At 43.7% G+C, this 23,827-nt stretch overlaps 1 protein-coding gene across 1 annotated transcript in view; it reads left to right on the forward strand.

Moving 5' to 3' along the window:
* The window catches only part of kif26ab (kinesin family member 26Ab), a 66,736-nt gene that overhangs the window by 173 nt on the left and 42,736 nt on the right, over window positions 1-23,827 (forward strand). The window contains 1 exon segment of the mRNA XM_054613267.1: window positions 1,953-2,171. Within this exon segment, the coding sequence (XP_054469242.1) occupies window positions 1,953-2,171 (219 nt within the window).

A 23,827-nucleotide genomic window follows, 5' to 3' on the forward strand; every position in this document is an offset into this window, starting at 1 on the left:
TGAGAAAAAGAATGATCTAATGCGTTTTTGTTATCAGGTAGCCTATAGAATAAATGTAGAATAGATGAGACAGACAGTGAACAGCACCTCGCAGCATCCTCAGCCCTCCTCTCTTGCTCTCAAACTTCATCCTTGCATCTCATTCATCACCAGTTCGGCTTATTCAACACTTTTGGAAAACGGAGCTGCAAAAAAAAAACAACCCAAAACGTGTCTTTGCCTGTGATGAACTTTTATTCTACTAAATCATTGCTCGGCGCAGAGCTCTATGGTCAAAATACCTACGGAATATTTACAGAATAACATTTAAAGCTGCTCTAAATGAACACCAGCCGATTTCAATATGTTTGATAACTTATTGTGGGAGCGTTGTGGAAGATATGCAAGGCCTAATCGTGATCTTAGTTGTGTTTTTCTTAACATACATATTTGCATGTGCGTTTACACAATCGTTTCCAGCCCCAAGGATGTTGCAGCAGCCCACCATGGAAGGGCTTTAATGACAGTAGAACATATATTTGCACATTTCAATTTACTCTTTCACATCGTACCATTTGGCATGAGTTGCACAGCCACAAGACAAAAGACAGTGTGTTGCCCTAAATAGGTCGTTTGAGGGCAGGGGACAGAGGAAGCTTACATCACTCACATGAAATATTAAAAGTTTACCAATTAAATATTTAACCCCGGTCGGTCCACCCTTTCCCAGTTTGAGAGGTGCAGTTCTGCGTTTCACCAGAGGATGGCGCCAGACACTAACAGCACGGAGAGGCAGCCCTGCGTCTGGAGGGAGGCAACAGTTGCTGAACCAGAACACAAGTGATCTATTTGATGCTACTCTGTTCTATTCCAAAGGGTTGCCAGACAGAACAAATGATACACACTTACAGTAATTGTAATATAATGAGCGTAAAGTATCCTGAACTCAATTTACACCAAAGGACTTAATGTGCATTTGTTGTATGTAACAATATGAAAGTAATGTCAGTCTTGTGATCTTATTGGAGGGCACACACATTTATAATTCCTTGAAAACATAATTTCTAATTACTTGTTTCCCATGATCAACCCCCGTTAAAACTCCTTATTCAGTCCAAATGCAGATCCCAAAGTGCACATAGGCCCCTCAAATTCCAGGCGGAAATTTGGAGAAATGTGTATAAAAATGATGTGTAAGACATCTGCAATATTAAAATGTATGTAATGGTGAGTCTGGGGTTTGACTTTTTCTCCTAGTATAAGCATAAAATAGCTTCAATGGAGATCTGGAGGCTGAGCGTGTATGTGACACTGTGTGGAATAGGATGGTTTTTCTCAGCCTAAGAGCAAGATGGAAATATTTGAATGGGGTTAAATTAGTAGATGAATAAATCACCGTTCACCACACAGTCAAATCAGAGTGCAGTAAGGTAGAATGAGAGCTCTGAACCGTCATATAGTCCCCCCCCCACCCTGCGCAGAAAAAGTTTCCTTCAGCCCTCCCATTCCAGGAGTAACACCGCCTCCCGTGCACCTTCTGTGCCAAAACACCAGTTGCCTTCGACCAGCAGCTTACTGGTCCAGTACAGTCTGACAGATGACTGGTAGCCCTCGGTCAGGTCCTCCCGTCTAGCCTATGGCTCCGCTGTGAGGTCTGTGTTTGACGAAGACGTCCTGAAGGTGTAACCCTCGGTCCGGGAGAATGAGCTCTACTGGGGGTAACTCCGACCCCAACACCCGCATGTCCACTGTAAGTGTCCCACTGCACACGATTAAGTGTATACATCAGATCACATAGGTTAAGTTAAAAAGCAAAAGCATCCAGACGTGTGTGCACAGGTGCTCTGTATTTAAATGCGTCGTCGAGGTCCAAACAAAACAGTTTCACTTTCACACTTCAGCGCACTGGAGGTGTGAGCTGTTGTTATTTACAGCGGTTGAAGTTAACCAAACTTCCCCCCCCCATGCTGAAGGTGGATGGATGTCCGAGCGGAGAGTCCCCGGTGACCCCCAGGAAACGGCTCCACTCTGCGGAGGAGGCGCGCTGCAGCAGCCGGCCTCCCCCCGAGGGCGCCGGGTCTGTTCCCATCTCCGAGTCGGAGGAGAAGGGGGGCTTTTGCCAGCAATGTCAAAGGAAAGTCATCGAGCTGAAGAAGCAGGCGCTGACCCTGGCAGACCAAAACTCACTCAAGGTTGGTTTATTCACTTTTTTTTCCACACACTTTTTGTCCAATCCCATTTTAGAAATGCACAGTTTTGCAACTGTTTTCACCTTAAAGTTTAAAAAACTGATATCACCCAAGCTGCATTTCTATTTCACAGCATGTCTCCCTAAGAAAATAGTCAAATGAGATTAAACAATCCAAACATGTGAGTCTGAACTGCTGTGACATTCCTGTAGCACTACAGTTGTCTTTTCTTGTCCACCTGCACCTGCTCCTAAAGCTGATATCTACGAACAATGGAATTCAATAGTCCTTATGGTTTATAACTGTACCAAGAAAGCCCCCCTCCATCCACTTGTAAAGTTGTTTATTGCATGCTTGACTTCAAATGCTGGCCTTGCATGTGAAAATGGAAGCTTTCGAGACTTTGAAAGTAGCCCATTGTGTTGCTAAACAATGCTTATCTCTTTATTTTGCTGTTGGGTGTGGGGGAGTCTTGCTGGAGTTGAAATGAGCGAGCTGCTCACGTTGGAGACTGAGGAGGAAGTTAAGTCCCAGTCGACCTTCGCTGTGCATTGAAAGTGTTCCTGTATGGCTGCTCCCACAATTCCCACCGCTGTTAAATATAGGCCCTGAGACTGCTGCTGTTGTGGCGGGCCGGGTTTTGCCCTCGGGTCGGTTCTCCTTTGTTGTCCCGTTTTAGAGAGAGAGTCTCGAAGTTGGATTGGATTACAGCTCTTCAAGGTTCACCCCCAAATCCCACAGCACCCGATGTTCATAGGTGCACAGGTAGACAAGGAACAAGGGGGCATTTCTGAAGCACCTGGGCTCTCTCTGTTTGAGACGTCTGCATGTGTGGTCTAATCTTTGTTCTAAGCATATCAGATCTGTGTTCAGGTATCAGGTAAGTCCATCCTGTAAACACATTAAGGCCTACCCCTAACTGCCATTATCTGCCATGGGAACTGACCTCCCCTTTTTACTGTGGGACCCTCCAGCACTGCTTTGTGGCCTTCACCAGGTGCTCTGAGTTGTAGAAAGAGTTGGGAGCAGCCCCTTTCCCCCCCTATTTCGCTCTTGTTGATGGCTAAATTGGGCCTTAATTCTGGGGTGACAAACAGTGATGGCAGGGTGCTCTTATTGTACCAGGGTTATGGTATGGAAGGATAATAAACCCATTGTCTTTGTGAGTTTGAGCTGCCCACCTGTTGGGCCTAATAGGATGGACGCGGTCATGGATGATCGCTTCCAAATTGCTTCCTCCTTGGAGGGAATAAGGTCAACGGGGTGACTCAGGTGGCCTGTTGGTGTGTCTGGGATCAGGATACCTGCAGTGGTTCGGCCGGTGTTGTGTCTGTGGCTGTCATGGGAAAAAACGAGAGCGGAGACTGTTTACCCGTGGTCGCACTTCCCCTCCCTCCCCATCCGCAGGCCGTCCCGTTTTTGTGAAGAGGAAGTCGGCTTGGTCCCCAGACATCCCTCTCCCCCTCAGCCTGCTGGCAGACTTATTGTTTGGCCATAGTAGTAGTAGTGAGTGGATAAAAATTCAAGGAAGAGTGTTTGGGTAGAGGGAATGTGCTTTTCTAAATGACAAGTACTGGAGGGAAAGTTCACTGTTCACACACACACACACACACACACACACACACACACACACACACACACACACACACACACACACACACACACACACACACACACACACACACACTGAAGCCTCCCAGACAGCTTTTGTGTATTCCTGTTTGGGTTTAGAGGAACCTGCTTATGCTATGTCCTGCAAGTCTGCAAATATAGGGCAGTTGAGGCCTTCTCCCTCCACACTGTGGCCTAGATATGTATGCACAGAAACCACTTGGGCAGCATTATAAAACTCCAAATGAAAATGTATTTCTTGCGTCCACATCCACTGGCAGCAATTAAATATTTGTCATGCTTCCTGCCTCTAAGTGCCTGCCTGATATCAAGAGCAACACAGTGCACATGGTCTTGTGTTTGACAACTTTTTAAAACTATTTAAACCATGCATGCAAATACATTGCCCTTTATGCATTTAATTTGCAATGATTTTCTGATTATGAATATTTTATGACATTGTGTTGAAGGGCTCAACCCCAAATTAACTCTGCTGAAATTATGTCCTTGAGCTATTACCCTTAAGTTTCAGCCGCCGTTGCACATTTTATGTTATTCAGACAGCAGATGATTAAAAAAACCCTGGGAAAAAATGCCCTTTGCTAAAAGCCAGGGAGAAAGAGCATATACACTGACAACCTTCAGACTGGATCTAATCAAAGGAATTTACCTACTTCATTTGCATAATTAAAAGCTACAGTAAATAATACCTTCAGTGGTGAATAGCAGACAGTCTGGATTCAATAATTGCAGACTGTGTTTATTGTGGCTGGACACAGTGGCTATGTGAGGTATGATATGAAGAAAGATGATCACTTCAACCTCAACTTCAAAGAAACCAATTAGCTTCTTACTTTAATCCCAGGCTCTGGATCAGATCCAACCTCAGTTTATACATGCTAACTGTTCTCTGCCTTTTTTGTAAGTCTCTGACCTGACAGCAGGTTTATACCTCTGATGTTGGATGTATAGATGTTTTCTGTGCCTGTGTCATCAACCATCTCATGAAAAGTTAAGAGAGTGTCATTGACAACAAAAGGCGATTAAGTGTGTATGGAGCGAGTAGTCTGGAGTCCTTGTGACCTGTAAGGACTCTATTCCTCGCCCGTGGCCAGGCTGCAGCAGCTCAAACCCCTCAGTCACAGCTTAGACAGAAGCTCTGTCACTTGATATCTGTTTTTTGAAAAGGCTAACCATAATCGTATTTGCTGATCCATGAGAGAGATGACATTAAGGGAGAATGGGAGCCAAAAAGAAACATGAAAATGTTCAAAGAATATTTCAAGAACAAGTTGCATAAAACTTATTTGGGAAATGCGCTAATTCACTTTCTTGAAAACATTAAGGTCTAATATGTAGCTGGAGCCATCAGATAGTTTTCCTATTACGCACAAAAACAGGAAATAGGGGTATACAGCTACAGTAGCCTTGCTCTCTCCAAACCCTCTAAGCTGAGTAATTAGCACACCACATCCTATTTTAATCGGTACGAAAAGCAAAGAGTTAAAACGAAACGTTTCCGATATCTGTTCTATAAACTGCAGCTACAAGTTAAGTAGACAGACATGAGAGCATCAATCTTCTCATCGTATTCTCTGCAAGAAAGTAAATAAGCACATTTACCAAAATTTAAAACAAATCTTTTAAAATGTCTGCAAAGAATACATGTTTGTTGCCCCCAATGGCTATATAAAATGTATGTATTTCTACTGCTTAAACTATAGGTTAATACAGAGCAACATATTCATTATTTTCAGCAGATACATTGGGGTTTGGTTTGCTGCAGAGACTACAGGTCAGTAATAAAGTCAGCAGAGGAAACACCCGCTCGTAAATACTTAGGCCTATGAATATACAAGCACTTGTGTGCTCCACCAGTCCGCTGACTGATTAACAGAGAACGTCCTGCAGGGCTGTGAGGGCTCGAGCATTTGGATTAAGTTGAGCCATTGGAGGTGGAGGTCAGTTGCAGCCAGGACTCGTCTATCTGATGACCTTTGCCCTCTGCATATGGGGAAACTGAATTTAGCACCAGGTCACTATGGAGATGAAGGTTTAATGAAGTTAAATCTTAGTGACAGAAAATGAGCCAACCACCAGCTAATCATGAATACAGTGCACTGCTGATTTATGCACCATGTGTCCAAGCCTATTATGGATGGTGTGTATGAGTGTGACTGTGAATTTGGCTGCAGGAATTAATTTGTACCATGAAGCCTTTTGCCAGTTTTTTTTCATGCAAATTCATAAATGATGGGACCAGTAATTCTCTCAAACGACTCATTTGGATTCATGTTTGATTTGTTTCTGCTTTGTTCATCATTTGACCCTTGATCCACTTTACACGCAGAGTTATTAGTGAATTCATGCAAATGTGTCAAATCGTGTTTTGTTTCCTGAAGCACAGAGGAAACGAAATTAATCATCCATGTCATGAACAAAATGTTTCCCGGCCAAAAAGTCAGGCACATCTGAGTTTGTTTGGCTTTGTGTGAAATAAATTATTATTTATTTCTACACAGCCATATGTGGGTCTGGTGCTATTTTTCTAATGCATTCTGTGCCTGCTTGCCCATTTATTGATTTGTATAGCTGTCAAAGAATAAGTGAGGCAGAGTGTTTGCTATGGCCAAAGAGCCAGCAGGAACATTGCTTTGTTGAGAATGTCCCTGTGCATAGATGAGTTTCTGAGAGAAGAAGGAGTGAGTGCTGCTGAATGGCTGCAGATCTATCTACCTGGCTACTGTTTCTCAGGCCAGTTGGGATTGTTACTTCTCCTTTGTTGACTGACCTCTGACCTTTCTGTCAGCTCTCACAGTCTTTTATGGTGGGTTAGGGTTTCAGATGACCGACCTGGGCTGGAACAGGTGTACGCTGCCAGGTTTTCGCTGCAGGAGGGCAGACGAACGGACAGAGTGACTGGCAGACGGATGGAGGGAGGGAAAGAAAAAAAGGCTGCATGAAAAACCCCTCTGGTTGTGAAACTTGAGCTAATGTGGAGTTAAAACAGAGCATGACGATATTATTCTATTCACCTCTAAGCACCTGAGCCCCTGGGGCTCTCTGTGATGTGTTTGTTGCGTGCCGGTGTGCCTGCTCACCAGTGCATGCACTCCAGAGAGCCTGGGAGGAGATGAGAGACATGACGGGAAAATAGAGGAGACTCCGGGCTGAGCCGTCCCCCTCGCCTCATCCCTGCATGCAGTGTGACTTCTGCTTTATGGCATGTGGCTGTATTAAACTGCAGAGCAATAATCTGGTGTCAAGTGGTGCAGAGACCATAGACATCAGTCATGGCGCTACCGTGCTGTACTGTATCTGGGAGCCTCAGCAGCATGCAGCTGTCCACTGCCAGTTTACCTCAAGTCTCCACAGCTTCATTCATAAACTCTTTCAGCTGTCAGACTCCTCTTCATGTGACAAATTTGCATGCATTGTATTCTCTTCTTTTAAACCTAATGTAGGGGCTGGGTATTGCAAATGAAAAGTGTCCGTAGCACCTAGTGATACTGACTGTGAAGTTCTGAAACCTGGCGTCAAATGTGTGGCTAGATAAATAATGTAATTATCTTGTTCTTTTATTAGACAGTTCTTGATTTAAATCAAAGGTTTGCCCCGCTCTATTCATTTTCCAGAATTTTGCCTACTTTTGTTCAATGAAAAAGTATTTTATAGAAACACTTTTTTGTAATTCTTAAAGTAAGGTATTAAAAAAAGATATTATTTGGTAGTTGTATAAAACTCAGCTGTCCATTGTGAGTAGTTGCAACATTTCCAATCAATACCAAGCTGTACTTACTGTACTATACAGTATTACAGTACAGTGGACATACTGGCATAGAAAAAAAGGCTCAGTTGGTTAACTTTTCTGTTCAAGTACTGCAGGAATTTAATTGTCCTTCATCTCTTTTATTTACCATATTTCTCCATCTGCAAGCTGCACTTTGCAGCCATAGTGCTTTAAATGTGGACAGTAGAACAACTCCGACAGTAGTTAACGGAGTGTAAAAAGTTTCTCGTTTACATTCCTGCCTCTAGATTTTCACAGCTGGTCCCGTTTTTCAAAGTAGCTGACTTTCACTGTCCAGAAACCTTTTTTTCTAACCTTCAGGCAGCTTGGGTAATGAATGCCACATCTTCACTCTGTCTGCTGAAGTCTCTTTTTACATCTTTAATTTAGTGAGCTGAAAGTGATTTGACCCCAATTGTTGCTGCCCAGTCCACTACTTATCGCAATTGCGAGGGTAAATTGCTACGAGTGCAGGAAATGGTTTCAGGGTGCGCTGATGCAAAGGGTGATGGGTCTGATGGAAACTAACCTGCAGTAAGGCTGATGCGGATCGCCTTTCATCAGGAGGACAGTGAAGAAATCTGTCAGAGGAGGGGGAATTTTCCACCTGGAATAACTGCCATTCCTTACGTCTGCACTGTCTGCTCAGAAGAGCAGATCCACGGCGGCCGAGATGAAACAGGAGCTGACTGAGGCTCCACAGCAGATGCCCACTTACACACATACAATCTACATACACAGGCACGTGCACACAGGTTAACCCATGAGTGAGCTCAGACACACAGATGCACAGAGTTTACCTGAATGTGTCCTCTTCTGGCCATCTGGCCCTTTCTGGTTACGGCTGCATGCCACTGTAATGTCTACAGAGAGCCGACCAGATGTTCCCTCACTTACCTGTCAAGGTGAGAAGAGCAAATTAGAGCTGCTTAGACCTGGGGATCTACTTTGCTGCCTTCAGTTATTGTAAAGGTTGCAATGCCTCTCTCATTCACTAAAGTCAAATATGTAAGGACAACCTACAGCTATTCAGTAAAGACGTTCAATCAAAGTATGTGACTTGGGAGACCAGCTGCGCCATAACCTTAATAATGAGAATGAGAAGGCAACAAGCTACGGCTTCATGCTTGGTGGAGCGTCTTCATTTTTCTCAAATATCTGTAAATGTTGGCCTGATGTGGCCTGTTGCATTTATAAAAGACATGTTGTGTGTTAACAAAGAAATGGTACCACACTATTATGATGATAAAAGAATAGAAAAGAAGAAGAAGAAGAAGAAGAAGAAGAAGAAGAAGAAGAAGAAGAAGAAGAAAAAAGAAGAAGAGCAGCTACAGACATAAGACAGTATATCATTAAGGCTAAAGCTAGGAGAAACATCCAGCCTGAGTCTCTCAAAAAGTAAAATAACAACAACACAACTCTTTTCTTTTACACTTCAGTTTGTGTAAAGATTATACAAATTAGCTATGTGTTAATATGTGAGCTTTAAATGTGCTGGAAGGCACCTTTACACACCTTTAAACAACATGTTTGTTGCAACATGCTAGCCAGCATCACAGAAATGAGTTAGTTATGTGTGGTCACTTTGAGTTGGTGCATAAATGTTTAAAGTACCTGTTCACAGGTGTTTATTTGTGTTTGAATTAAGACGTGACTCCGACCGGTAATCTAAACGGACGCTTGGTTTTGCTTTATTAGCCATCCTTTTTGAATTAAATCACCAGATAATGCTGGGATTGTGACAACACCTATGTACTTTAACTGTTTTCTCATTGTTAGTGTATTTGAAGAATGATTGCCATGCATAATAGCACTTGTCTGAATGGGTTTGCAGTTGTTTGGTGAAGGATCATGTGTTACAATGCGCCAGACTGAAATGAAACAATGGATCTGCTGTCTAGGCTGACAGGGCGATGTGTTACAGCACAGCCCAGGTCTGCAGAGCATGAGAACGGAGCAACAAAGGCAGAAATGTCAATGAGCAAATGACACAAATGCAACAGGAAGTGTAACCAGTGGGAATTAATCAGTTTGACTTGTTAATTTAGGGCAAACCGCCAGGGTGTGTGATATAAAGTATGTGCGTATGTAGGTTTTTTTTTATGCACTCGGCTCTCCCACTGCCCGGCTCCATATGTCATGGTGAAGTGAGACGTGCATGATCGAGGCAGACTGCAGTCCATTATTGAGTCTGATTCAGAGTATTGGAAAAACATAGTTGTTGAGATAAATTTTCAAGACGGTACACAGACACTGAGGAGCACTGAGTTGGAGGTAATCTCCTGCTGGCTCCATAAAAAGCGTTCAATTGACAGCAGGCCTTGTGGTAGCAGACAAATCGCCTGGCTTATAGCAATGTGCTGAAAGAGAATGCCAGTGCTGTGTGTCCTTGCCAAGATGGATATGCAGACAGCAAACTCCGGGCTGTTTTGGGCGTGGCTCCCTTCATCACAGCAAACAGTGGATCAGTGGAGTATCGTGCCTTAGTTGACTCGACATTGCTTTGTTTGTTTTCCTCTTTGGCAGATGTTAATGGTCTGCCAGGTCAGAAGATGGCCTCTGTGGCAATATTTAGCCTGGAAGTGTGGCGCATCGAGTGTTTTTTACAAAAATGAAATATGTGATCAATGTTTATGAGCAAAACTGTCTCTGAACGACTATTGTCAAAGTTCCAGGAGCAAGGCAGTTAAGGAGTTTGTAGTTTGGCAGGGACTGTAATTCCCTTTCCTACTTAGACAAAGTGAAACAAACTAAAAGACGACTGATTAGATTTTATATAGTATTTTGCATGCAGGTTGAAGGTATGTTTAAATATGATTTATAGGAATGGGTAGGACTGGGTAATACTGCTGAGATTCAGCCGAATGTATTACATTTGCTCCATTAATGACTGCAATTAGCAAAGTATGACAAAGTTATTATTATCACCTCATAAAGCTGATGTGGAATGTCTTAGCAAATAGTGGCTTATTCACACATCAGGCATTCATGTCGCACGTATAAAGTGTTCGTTTTGAGTCATGTTTCTGGACCCCTGCCAAATGTAAGCCAAATATTCACCCCTTTTTAATTTAGCTCTTTTTAATCTCCTCCAACTCCGGAGGGAAATACCCATTAGTGGATAAATACAAGTACAATTGCAAAGCTTGTAACCCTAGTAAGCTAACTCAACGTTTATGGATAATACAGAGTCCACTCAAGCTTGTCAAAGGTAGTTAAATACACTTTTCTCACTATAGTGATCGTGTCAGCAAAGTCATTTTTCTCAACAATCCCAACAATAATTGTTTTGGACTACTGGGTGCGATTTAATGTTTGTTGCTAGAGGAGCCTCTCAGTGACCAACAGCAGTAACCGGTGCAGCTGCTGTGTGAATGCACCAGTGTGCTTTCATGTCATATTTCTATATATATGTCCGGTTGACATTATGCATGCATCCCTGTGTTATTCTATTTGTGTTTGTGTAATAGTAGATGGATTGTGATGGCTTGTGGTGTGATTGGTAGATGGGTTGTGTTAACCCGTCCGACTGGCCTCCCCAGCTACGCGTTGGTCCATTCTTTATCGTCAGGAGCTCATTCTGATACGTATATAGTGCTCCATAAATCCTGGCACAGTGTGAAAATGCCAGTCAAAGTTCACACTGCTCATGTTCATTTCATGCTTGAGTGTCCAGCTCCGTGGGGCAGGATGAGTGCGTGTATTGATGATGTGTGAATGTGTGTGTAAGTACCAGAGGAAAAAGAAAGAGATGAAGCACATTCAGAGTCCCTCCATCCTTTCCACTTTGCCGCAGAAGTCATCCATCTTTCTGAACTTAACTGCTACCAATTTATGAGTGCATTATTACAGTCAGAGTTTTATAAAACGCAGGCCTCTTGGTGGTCTAGTTAATGGAGAAGGTGATGGAGAAGGTGACTGGCCCGTGCCATTACTCTGGTTCTTGGTGGGCTTAGTTTAAGGGTAAATATAAGGATAATACAAGCTCTCTTTAGCTCTGATATCAGCCCTGCTGGTTTTGACTTGCTCGTGGTTTGGTGTTTATATCAGGGGCCACGAAAAGCTGGGCAATAATTCAATTTGATAGTTCATCATCTTTCAATGGAATCATTAAACGATTAAATCCTATATCGAGTAACCAATTAAGTTGTCTAAATTGAAAATAACAAGCACATACTAACTCAAAATGATCATTAAAAAACTGAATTGATAATAATTCTACTTATGGTAATACCTCAGTGTAGTTATATCAAACTATTGTATTTATCTGATTACTACGTTTTTGTGTGCACATAGTGTTCAGCTAGACATATTTCTTCTTCTTCTACTCTATTATTTCACTTAAAACTGATATGTTCATTTTGCATAAAAGTCATAATTAAATGAGAAAATACTCAGTACTTTTCATTTGTATTAATTCACACAGATGTTTACATTACCATGTAGTTGTTTTATAGAGAGTATTTAATTACTGAATGACCAGAAAACATGATAGATCATGATATATATTGTTATCAAGATATTAAATGACCTATATTGTTATAGAAGATTTTAGCCATATCCCCCAGCCATACCACATATAATGTAAAACTACAATTCACTCAGTTATTTGCCTAATTATTGGTCTGTAAAATATAAATATCCAAAACCTCTGAAGTGTTGTAGCAAAGAACTCATTTTTCTTTCATTATTGAATGACTTGTCTTAGCAATTTGCCTGCTGACATTTGAAAAGAAATGGAACAGCGGTGCATTTTACAAAATGGCAGCAAAGTTGCTTTTGATCAGAAAACCGTGTTGCTGGAATTCTCAATAGGCGGAAACCCGAAAAGGTCAACCTCCGCTGTATGGATTTTTCATAATGGATTTTCACCAGAAAGAAGTACACTAAGATACAGTTGCAGTGTTGTTTGTCTCTGAGTGGCAGGCGAGGTCTTAGAGAAGACGTTAGAGAAGCAGCGCAGGCCGAGATACGTTGTGATTTTTGCTTCTTTCGTACTGCTTGATTTAAGAGATTTCCATCCCTTCTTTGCTACACTTTAGTTAGTATAGCCTCGAGTACTGATACTTGACAGCTTCCCTTTAAATGTCTGTCTCATCCAATGATCTGCTCAGCAGAGTGCTACAAATGAGAGAAAAGGAGGCCCTTGTATAATCTCCTCAAAGTTGATAAAAGTGTTACATTGTGCCTTGAACTTTGAGAAACAATAAAGAAAAGCAAGGTTACTTTGGAGGTCACAGAAAACAATCTAAATGCGGCTGATTAGATTTATATTCAGATCAGCAGAGATATACAGTACTGTCTTGAGAAACGATGCCATCTTGAGCTTGTCATTACTCCCAGCGGATGCTTGTGGAGTAATCCTCCCCCTGCCTTCTCCCATGATCCGACTCCCATTAATACATCCATCCTTTATGCTTCCCCTCTTGTTACTGCCGCTCTATTTTATGATGTCACTCTCTCCACTGAAGAGCTCTGGGCTGTTTTATCTCCTTCGTGTGTGTCGGGCACTTAAACGTAAACCTCTCTGTTTACGAGTCCCAAACTGCCTCTCCATCCTCTGTGTTTGCTGCTCAGTATCAGTTCAGCATCGCCCATAAAAGCACAGCTATCCTGGCTGTACTGGGATCTGTCTGTTGGGCCTCGCTGTACAGACCCCCAGCTAAGTTCTGCCCGATTCCATTGCTGGGTGTGAAAACAAGTCTGCGAGAGAGTGTGTGGACAAGTATGTGTGTATATGCGTACATGTTTACTCATAGTTGTATATATATCAGAAAGCTGATTCTGATTCTGATATGCATATTCATAATTATCTCTTTGGCCCCACTGAATGTGTTTTGATTGCCTTGGCATTTCACTTAACTCTGGAGCGTCTTTCAGTTAGTATTTATTTTCCGACATGCTGGCGTTGTTTTGTTTTTTCCCCTGTTGTATACTGCTCTAAATTTATCCCATTTTATTTAGCATTTGTGCTGGAATGCCTTTGAACATGTCTGTGCAACACGGAAATGCTTCCCTCCCTCTGTGAAAGGAGGGAAGCTCTCGGGGAGCACACCTGTGTATTTGGCCTTGGTGGATTCCTGCATAGCTTCACTGTTCAGAGGAGGAGGATGCTACTGTTGTGGTCGGTCCGCTGACCCTTTGCTCCCCCCCCCCAACCACTCAGCAGCTCATAAGAGCCAAAACTTACAAAAAACAGGGTCATTCTCTCATGTCCACTTCAAGTCCAGACAGCTAGCGGGCCGTAAAACTATTGTGGTCAAACTTAAATGTGTGGTTTTATTAAAACACAGAATGGTACATGTTGTGCCAGCTCTAGTTTGAGGTTGAAGCAAAGTGTTGGTTTCCAGAGGAGGCGTTAGTCACACAAACCAATGCTGACTTGACTTCATGAAATGTTATAATTGATATGATCAACAACTTTAATTAATCTCTTCTTGTGATTTTCATCTGGCTAGCAAACAGGAATTAGATTCCGAGCTGTTAACGCACAAATTGGGATTTTTCTCATTTATTTCTCATTTATTTCCTTTTCATGTGCTGCTCCTGCCCCCTAACACAGGTTAACCTGAACATAAGTATTCAATTTCTATAGAACTGACCTTCCGTCTGTGTGAGCATTTCTTCACCAGAATGTATTCACCGCTGTCACACGGTCATTACCACTTCCATCTAGCGAGACGCTACCCTACTCCCTCCCTATTCTGTCCATCCACTGACCCCTCGGCCTCCTCATCCCATGCTGGGCATTTATGTCTTTATCTCTTTGTGAGTGGGAGGCTGTTTTGGCTGAAGTGTCCAATGGAGGGGTGAAACCGGGGCACACTTGAACTCCCATAGAAGCGGTCGCTGGAGACCACTTTTGGACTGAATTTGACCTTTCAGACTGAACCTGATTTGTGTGCTTTGATCCCTTTTATGCACTTCTTATGCATTAACATACACATCTAGAATCAGGGTTGGTTCCCATGCTAGAAAGTAATTCCTGTTCGCGTTGTTAAGTTATAGAGGGTGCTGTAAAAGCCCTACAGTAGCCATTCAAAGTCATGGTGGCGCTGTGGGGATGGAGGGCTCCAGGCTCCTGAACAATACTTAATTAGCTCATAAACAAAGGCTAGTGGGGGATCAGAGAGGGCAATCAAAGAGTCCCGTCCCTTTGAGCTTCTCTCGCCGTCAAACAAAGCCCCTCTAATGGCCCCGTCACTCCACTTGTTGTGTCTCACTACGGTGTGCTTCCTGACAACATAAAAGGCTCACATTCCAAAAGGGAGCCTCGGACAAGAGACGATACCCGTCCACACCTCCCTTGGACAGCGGCGCTCCCCACCCTTGCTATCGCCGCTAGATATTGACATTGCTCCTCCGCTCAACTCCGCCGTGTATGTTTGGTTCCCCGTGGCGACCGCTGAAGCTTTCATCTCCCCCCTCTTTCAGTCCTGTGTCCGTGACTTTGGTGGTCTGTTTTATTGCGTCCCTTTGTGTGGCGCTTTGCTGGCACGCTGCTGGGAGCCTGTGAGGAAGTGCGCGGCTGTGCCAGGTTCTTTAGAGGTTATTCAAGGCTTGGCATGAAGACAGGTGTGTAAGTCGTGTGGTTGTGTGTGTGTTTGTGTGTCAGGTGTGCGTGCCTGTGCCTCACAGTGGCGTGGTGTCCGTGTTTGTACAAGACAGTGTGTGTGTTATTTTTTGTATGTTTGGACACGAGGCCCTCTAAAGAAAACAGACATCCACCGCCACACGTGGACGGCCAGGCAGCAGGTCGGAGGCAATCTCTGCTTGTTTGTGCGACTATGTTATCATCTCCCGTTTCCTGTCAAAACAGGAAAGGACATGGGCGAAAATGGAGGTTAGGAAAGTGCTGCCTTGATGTGCGTTGGCTGGAGTTCCAGCTCTGCCTGACAGTGACCCTTCTGGCCAGGAAAAACAGACCCGTCCAGGGCGTAACCCACCATGGGATACTTCATGGTGTTATTTTTATCACTTTCACAAAGCACAGCGAGGGATGCTTTTCCCAGCTGTTGACACAGGTCTGGGTCATTTTTGTCTCCAAAACAGCGCAGGAGCAGCAGGCGGAGAAACAGAGGGAGACGTCCCATCTGGACGTGTCCCTTCGGCTGGCAGCCTCAAATGATTGTGGTCTCTGTTTAGGAAGGGAAATCCTTTTTGGCGTTTCGTTAATCATGAAAGCGAGACACTCCTTTTCTTTGGATGATCCCTGGACCTCCATCACAATACCCTTTTCCGTCAGGCTGGAGTTGTCATGTGATTTTATCCATCCATCACACATATTTGTTCATTCCTGCTAAATGCTCTTTTATGGGGCGTAACTTTGAGTACATTCCAGACAGTAGAGTCAGCTATCAGTGTGGTTCAGGCGGCGTACTTCTGATGGCATGGTAGGTAAAAGCCTCGGCGTCTGCTGTGATATGGCTAAATGAGAAGGCACGGACGGGCACGCCGCACAAACAGCTGATTAGGGAGTCAGCAAATTATTGACTGTTGAAAAAAGATAACCATCTCCCACTCCGCTTCGCTTAGGGAGTCACTGTGTAAAAACGAGAGTTACTCTTGTGTGGAATTCCAAGAGTTTGAAGGCAGAGTTAACTTTAGCTCTTCATGGGGTCTCTAAAGAAGAAAGAGCTGCTTGCAAAAGAACGCTACTGTTAGATTGACCCGATTGCACCTAGCGGGCTTTTTCGTTTTCCAAGCAATTTGTATTGAGGCCTGAGTGACCTCAACTCTTATTTACGTTTCACAAGAAGCTATAGAGCACTACCACTGCTTCAGTTACCCAGTTTGACCTCATGTAGAATTCATTTTTTTTTTGTTTGTGTATTTGATTAGTAAGTGAACATGAGACCTGCCAGGTAAACACAGGCGATTGCTCCTTCAGCACGTAGTGTCTACAGCGGCAGCAGTGGTCGGCTCCTTTCTCCGTGACCCAGATTAAGATACGGCGTGTGCTTGTTGACTGGGGTCGTTGTCATCAGCATGCAGGTCGGAGTTCATTTGTCTTTCTTGACAGACCTTCAGGTTGTGTTGCAGTGCTTTGGCAGAAGGCCACACCGACGCTGACCTCCATGAGCCGCGCAATTAGTTACCCTTTGACCCCACGGTCCCCCAATCAAACTCAGGGCATGGACCGGGCATGCTTCTGCATCCCCAGACCCACTTTACATATGACTATGTGTGTGCGTGTGTGTGTTGCGGGTGTCTGTGTGTGTTGGGGGTGTCTGTGTGTGTGTTAGCTCAAAAAGGCCCAGATGTAGCATTTGATTCAGTCTGACATGATGTAATAAATAGCTTTTTCCTTTTTTAAGTCTACTTAACACTCAAAATTAAAAAAAGGAAGCGTTTGGAGCCATGCATAAAAATCTTCTCCCCCAACCTAATGATATATCTGGCGGCTTTCCATTCTACACTCATAAATATATAAAAGATCCATTAGTCTGTCTCCATCTGCTGCAAATCGTACAGCTTTCCTCCTTGAGTGACTATTGTTATTTAACTGATCTTAACTGGGTGTTTTTCATGCTCTTAAGTGCTGTTAAAGCACATCACTCAGGGCTCATGCAGACAGACAGACTGGGATGAATGCCTTCAAACCCTTGAGCCAAAAATAAAAATGTCATTGCAGACTCAAGCTCTCCATTTTCACTTTGTTTGACATGATCCGTCCTCGCAGTGTGGCTTTGAACTCGCAATTCCGCTGTGAACCTGCAGCTTCCGTCTGTTTCTCCCAAGACTGCGTGTTTCTCCATCACAACGAATTCCTCAACTCTCACCGAGCTCTTCCGTGTTTTGACACTTCATATGAGCAGAAAAAAAGCCCCTGAAGAATGTGAAGAGCACAATTCAAGACAGAACTCAACAAAGCTGCCAACAACTCCAAGGTTAACTCTTCATTTTCGCAATGTGAAATGACAGCAGCAATGTCCTTGTCCGCTCATGTTGGCGTCCCTGTCGTGTGAATAGAGTCGGTTTCGTAACTTGTTCCCCGTTTTGCGTTTGGTTGGGCTGAGTAAAAGGCTGGATTGGTCTCCAGTTAGCTCGTGTCAGTGATTTGTCCGACCTCTTAGTCATGTAGAGGCTCGTTCAAACAGGTGGATAAATTACAAAGCTTTGACAAATTGGTCTGCTTTCTCCGGTGTGCTGGAATGTGTTTGAGCATTACCCTTGCCAATCTTTTTTTTAGTCTAGTCAGTTTTTCAGTCTGTCAATCCACTTCTTTGGTCCAGACTGAAACAGCTTAACACAGACTCTCAGAGGAGGATTCCTGCTGACTTTGGTGATGCCCTGACTTTTCATCTAGCAACACCAGCAGGTCAACATTTCATGTATCCAACAGTTTTGTTAATGACCAAATGCCTGCAAAACTAATGATATTCCCATCAGTCTCGGCTGTGCTTTGCGCAAATGTTAGCATGCTAACTTACTAAACTACGATGGTGAACATGGGAAACATGGGAAAGTATACCTGCTTTACGTGATAATATTGTATTGTAACAAGTATTATGCCAGGAAAATGTTCCATTTAACTTTGCTGAAACTGAAAACATTATGAAATAAAGCACAATATAATTAATGAATCAATTATTACTATACATTTTTTAAAATATTTTTTCACATGGATTAATCTAAATGAAAAGTGTTTTTTGTTTTTTTTTGCCTAACCAATCCTCACCAACTCATTTGTCTATGAAGTGAATTGGTTGGAGTTGCTTTTTTTGCGGGGCCACGAGGCCATTTGCAGGATGCTATTGTCTCTCAAAGACAAAGTGGCAAAATGTGCATGTGAAAACATTTTGATAAGCCAAAGCATTTTGAATGAAAATCCTTCGGACTCAGTAAGTGGATTAGTGTGCGCTATTTTCCACCGAGATAGTTCAGCCTACATTCCTTATCTCACTGATGTTCAATTGAATATGTCTAGACGCCTCAATTAGCAAGAAAACAACCAAAAAATAGATAATGGTTAGTGCTTATCTACCAGTACTCTCACCAGCCTCCAACAACTAGTTCTCACAAACAGACTACAGTTTTCCATTAATACAGCCCTTCCTGGCTGAAAGCCCCGGGCTGATGTTTAAATTTCTATTATTAGTGATAATTGTGTTCTCTGAGAAGTCATTGGCATGGTAATGACATCTTTCATGATAAATTAGTATTCCCCCCCCTCTCTGCCTCACCTACACTAGGCTGTTGCACCAGACTGATTCTGCCGCTCGCAACTCTGCCTCTCCATTGTTCTGCCGACACGCAGCAGCTTTGTGAGACACAAAGCATGTCACTCTCTGAGATAAAGCTCTGCATGCTGGGAGAGGATGGGATAGGGACGCTCGGCACAGCTCACCTTGGCTCAGGGTGATTTGTGCTTTGCTGTATGAACACGGTTAAGGAGCCAAAATGGGGGAGTAACCTTTAGCTCTTTCCACAGTCCCTACGGCTTTGTGTTGCTAATCAGTCGCCCTGTTGCTCCCGCATCCGCGCCGGCACACGGGCCCGATAAGTGAAAATTGAGATATCCACCAAATACAAAAAAATGCCATGCTCAACGATAACCTCTTGCAGTGCCTCATTATGTGGCTTCGCAAACCAAATCTATAGTCACTCCATGTGTAGAGAGGGAGTGGGAGGGAGACTGAAACTCCAGCAGACACAGAAAACTTGAATATTTATCCATATGGCAGCTTGCCAGCTTAATTACTGTACCGTCCATTCCAAGAGGAGAGTGGAGAGAATAATTGTGGTAGGATACTCAACACTTCACCTTGTCATCACTTTTATAACGCTCTATTTTCATGACTTGGAGTATCCATTCATTCACGCACAAGGTGCCTGGGAGGAAATACTGCAATATCCTATGTAAAATCATATAAAATAAGGCCAAAGCGCTCCTTATATGTTTATGTGCTGCTTGGCATTAAATAGTATTTAAATGTCGATCTAAAAATGATCTTATCATGTTGTTGACAATACAGACTGAGATTTTTTTTTTTCATTATGGGATCTGGAGGATGTTGATGAAGATACCGTATGCAATTACTTCTGTTTGAGCATGAGTAACTCCCTTTGCATTTTTGTTTGATAATTAACCATTTGCGTGCACACTTTACTCTCCGTGTGGCTGAGGGAGTCCTGCGATAGTGATTGTTTCCCGTGAGCTTTAGCAGCAGTTTGTTTTCTCTGTAAATAAACTGCAGGGAACTGGGAGTGCTCCGTTTCCCAGTCCAAACGAAAAAGCAGCCCTCCCGTAGAACAAACTGCAGTGAATGCAGCTCTCTTGGTGCGACAGCTCAGACAGAGGAGAAGCAGGTGGCTGTCATCACTGTGTGTAGACTGAATGGGGGTTTGAAATACAAGTGAAGTAGCGGTTTGGGCTGTTGGAGGGAACTATTGTATCAGGATCCTCTATTCCACACTGAGTGTTTTTAGAGTGGGCTCTTAGACAAAAATAGATCTCTCAACGAGCTCCAGTGGATGGATACTGAATACTGTTTCAGTTTCACACAGCACACTAACGAGGACTTTGCAAAAGTGTGGAAAACTGGGGACATTTTGTTTCGGCCTTAAATGGTCGGTTTGAGCTTTAAATGCCAGTGGTCATGTGTTTTTCTTTTCCTCATGCATCCTTTTTTTTTGCAAAATAGCAGATTGAGAGGAGAGGACCCAGCACTAATCTCTACCTTTCATTAGCCATGCCCTCTGAGAATGTGCCAGATGATTTTTAACCCTCTTACCTTGTTTTCAACCTCCATCCCCTCAGCCCACCTTCTCTTCCTCCCTTCTGTCCTTGCTCTCACCTGCAGGTTACAGCAACACCTGGCTCCTGCCTCTCCAGCTTGCCTGTTGAATTTTTCATTATGTACTCATTTTTGGTTCGTTTCCACGGCCAAGCCTGGTTGGGGAGGGAGAAAAGAGAAACTACCTTGAGAGCATCTCTGAGCCAAAAATCAGCCATTCTAATTAGAGGTGCACAATTGTTGGTGCAAGTGTACATAAACACAATCCACTGAGTCCCCGGTGAGGGAGGCATAGCAAACAGCCCTGCTGCTGTCTGACGTGCTCCACAGCAACTACTGTATGAGTGAGTAGGCAAGGGGAAAATATTTCTGGGAGAAAAAATGTATCTGGTGATGCAGCTGAGCCTTACTTTCACTAATGAGAAAACTTTGCATGGTTCATTCATGTTGTTCTCTCTGTAAAAGTCAGAGCATTGCTACTCTGAAATCATTTTTTGCTGTGGAGTTGAAGTAATAGAGAAGTCTTTGTGGCAGTTGTGAAAAGTCCTTCACTCTCCCACCGGTGAGTCCAGACTGGACCTCCCAACAGCCTGACCTCGGCCAGAGCCGATGAAAGCTTGACGGATCTGGGGCTGAGACAGTGAAGGCTGCCTTGGGTCCACAGAGGAGAGATAGAGAGATGGGGGAGAGGGCAGAGGGGGGAGAATGAAGTCTGTCCAAACAATCTGAAAGGGGCTTGTTTTCTTTATGTGCGTGAGTGAACAGGAAAAGGTAATTAACTGGCCAAGTGGCGAAAGACTGGAGTGATGGATGGGTGTGGTGTAAAGAGACAGCCACACAAGGACACACACACACACACACACACACACACACACACACACACACACACACACACACACACACACACACACACACACACACACACACACACACACACACACACACACATGCATGCATCCTCTTGGCTAAGTGAACCCTTTATATAGTCACACTTGAATAAAAACATGTACAGTATGTGTCATTCTGCCTCCAGTAAGAGGAGCTACAAGCAATCACACCCTGATAAATGGGTCGGCCATATGGAGTGGTGACACATCATTATGGGAGGTCATTAATGGTTGCAGGGTGGTTCGGCAAAGACTCATGAGTGATTACATCTGACTCTATCTATGTTTAACCTGAGGGTCAGCAGGATCTATGGCTTTTTTTTTGTTTTTGATGGACAGCGACATCTGTTTTTATGGATGACAGCAGAGGCTGGAGGCTGCACTGTAGCGTACAATGAGCTGTATCGCAGAGCTGGTAGGCCCGAAACACAGCGACATGTCGCACCAGATCTTATCGAGATATTCTTAAAAAAGGTCAAAACTGCACTTTGTAGTTAATCTTGTGTGCTCTTTCTCAGGGCAGATTTGCTCAACCCTGTAAACGTTCATCATCTGAGGTTGTGTCACTGTGATATACTGGACAGGTGGGGCTATCATGTGTTGAAAATGTCACTAAGGGGTAAAGCCTATTTGCATTTTCTGTCAGCCATTCACTGACAGTTAAAGGGAGGTAAGGGCTAAATCACACAGGGCAGACAGAGTGACGTCTCTGTCTGTAAGCTTCTCACGAACAGATGCTTGGTGCATGGATATTGGCTGGTCATCATAGAGAATACTTTTGCAAAAATCGGATGTACTCCTCTAAACAAGGTAATCGTCTGTTTGATCCAGAAACAGGGAAGTTTGTTCATTGTAATGTGTTGTTGACTTTGTAAGTAAGCAGTTTGTCTTCAAGATAGTTGCAGAATGTGGTAATGCTAGCTTATCTCTCTGAGATAAATGTAATATTGTAAAGTCAGAGGTGAAAAGGTGTAACACTGAATATTCAGTATACCTCAACAGGGCTTGTTTCTTGGTGCTTCACCTTTATTAAACCAGGAGGTTTACAAGAGAAAGAGGAGCAGTGAGAAGGAATCTGAAAAGCATTTTGCGAGCATTTCTCTCACAGAAGCTCAGACTCCATTTAGACTCTTATCACATTATCTGAATAATGCGATAAGAGTTAGACAAAAGCCAAATTCTACATTAGAAATTCAGAAAAAGCAGAAGAGATATTTCATAATGATTTGATGGAATCTCATTGTGCGCCAATAAAAAACCCAGAGACTGACAGAAAAATGAATCAGTTTTGCACACAGCTCTAGAGGATGAATGAATTCAGTAGTGCATAGCGCTGGATGCTTTTTCTCTGAGGCACTATTATGAGGTAGGTAATAACAGTGTTGCTGCAGATACCGTGCTTTGTTTGGAGAAAGTCTTATTACAGGTTTGTTTAATCTTGTCAAGTCAGCAAACAGGGGGCAAACATCTGTTTCATGTGATTTGGTGAGCCGGCCCATTCTGTGTTCTACCAAAGGCATTCCCACAGAGTTAAATAGCATGCTAGTGTGACATCCTGAGTCATTGTCTTCTCTGCCTCCGAGCAGGCAGTGGTTAAATTTAATGGTCTGTATCCCAGATCTGCTGCTGCACTAAAAGCTCTACCTGATACCTAATCAGAGCCACCGGCCTCCCAGCTCTCCTCTCCTTCAGGGGGCTTTAAGGTGGAGGTGGTGGGAACAGTTGAGAAGGAGCAGGGGGCAGAGAGGGATTACACCGCTGGATGTGTTACTTTCATCCTGGGAATGTAATCTGCCTTAATGCCCCGTGCTCACCCGGAGCAAGGCCAGCAGCTGTGCTCGTTTTTTCTCCCGACTCGGCTGTCAGGGGGAGCCGGGCTACCTGTGGGAAAGCAGGCCTGCTGGAAGGTCTCGTCCTCACCCCGGGATCTGGACTGCCAGGGCTCCTGCGGTTTATTGGGGGGGGGGAGCAATCCCTTTGAGACTTTTGGAGACGGTGTGTGGTTGGGGTCAACACTGTCTCAGGCCAAGCAAACAGAGATCGGCTGGGTCGCATCCTTACAGGGAAGCAGAGGAAGGGAAAGGCGGGAGTTGAAAGGGCATTTGATTTGGCAGCTGCTGTGTGGTCTTGACTTTACAAGAAACGCAGTTATAGGAAGTACTGAAGGAAACAGGACTGGTGCTGGTGAGAGCAAGGTTTAGTGAGGACAGATATAAAGCGTGGTGCTGGACTGACTCAGTTGGAGGAATGTTTCCATGTTGGTAGAATAATAAGGAGAAACCTGGAAGTGGAGGGATAGAAAGGAAGACTGAGCATTTTAATATTAATATAGAATCATTAGTGAAGGTCACATTGCTATAATGTTCTGGACTGATTCTGGGCAAATCGCACCATGACTGATGTTGGAAATAAGAAAGTAAATCACATTCAGACAGAATGCCACAGATTACCAGCAGATAGGAGCTGCAGACCGCAGGCCCCAGATTGTCAGAACTTTATTATTTTTTCTCATCATAGATGCACATTGATAGAATTTTGCTTCATTTCTATTTCTGCCACTGATGCAGTGGGTCACCGTGGGCTCAACTGGAATAGAAAATATGGTTTCCAGAGTATTTTACTTTCAATGGA

This window comes from Anoplopoma fimbria, chromosome 15, assembly GCF_027596085.1.
Source record: "Anoplopoma fimbria isolate UVic2021 breed Golden Eagle Sablefish chromosome 15, Afim_UVic_2022, whole genome shotgun sequence".
NCBI classification, from domain to species: Eukaryota; Metazoa; Chordata; class Actinopteri; order Perciformes; family Anoplopomatidae; genus Anoplopoma; species Anoplopoma fimbria.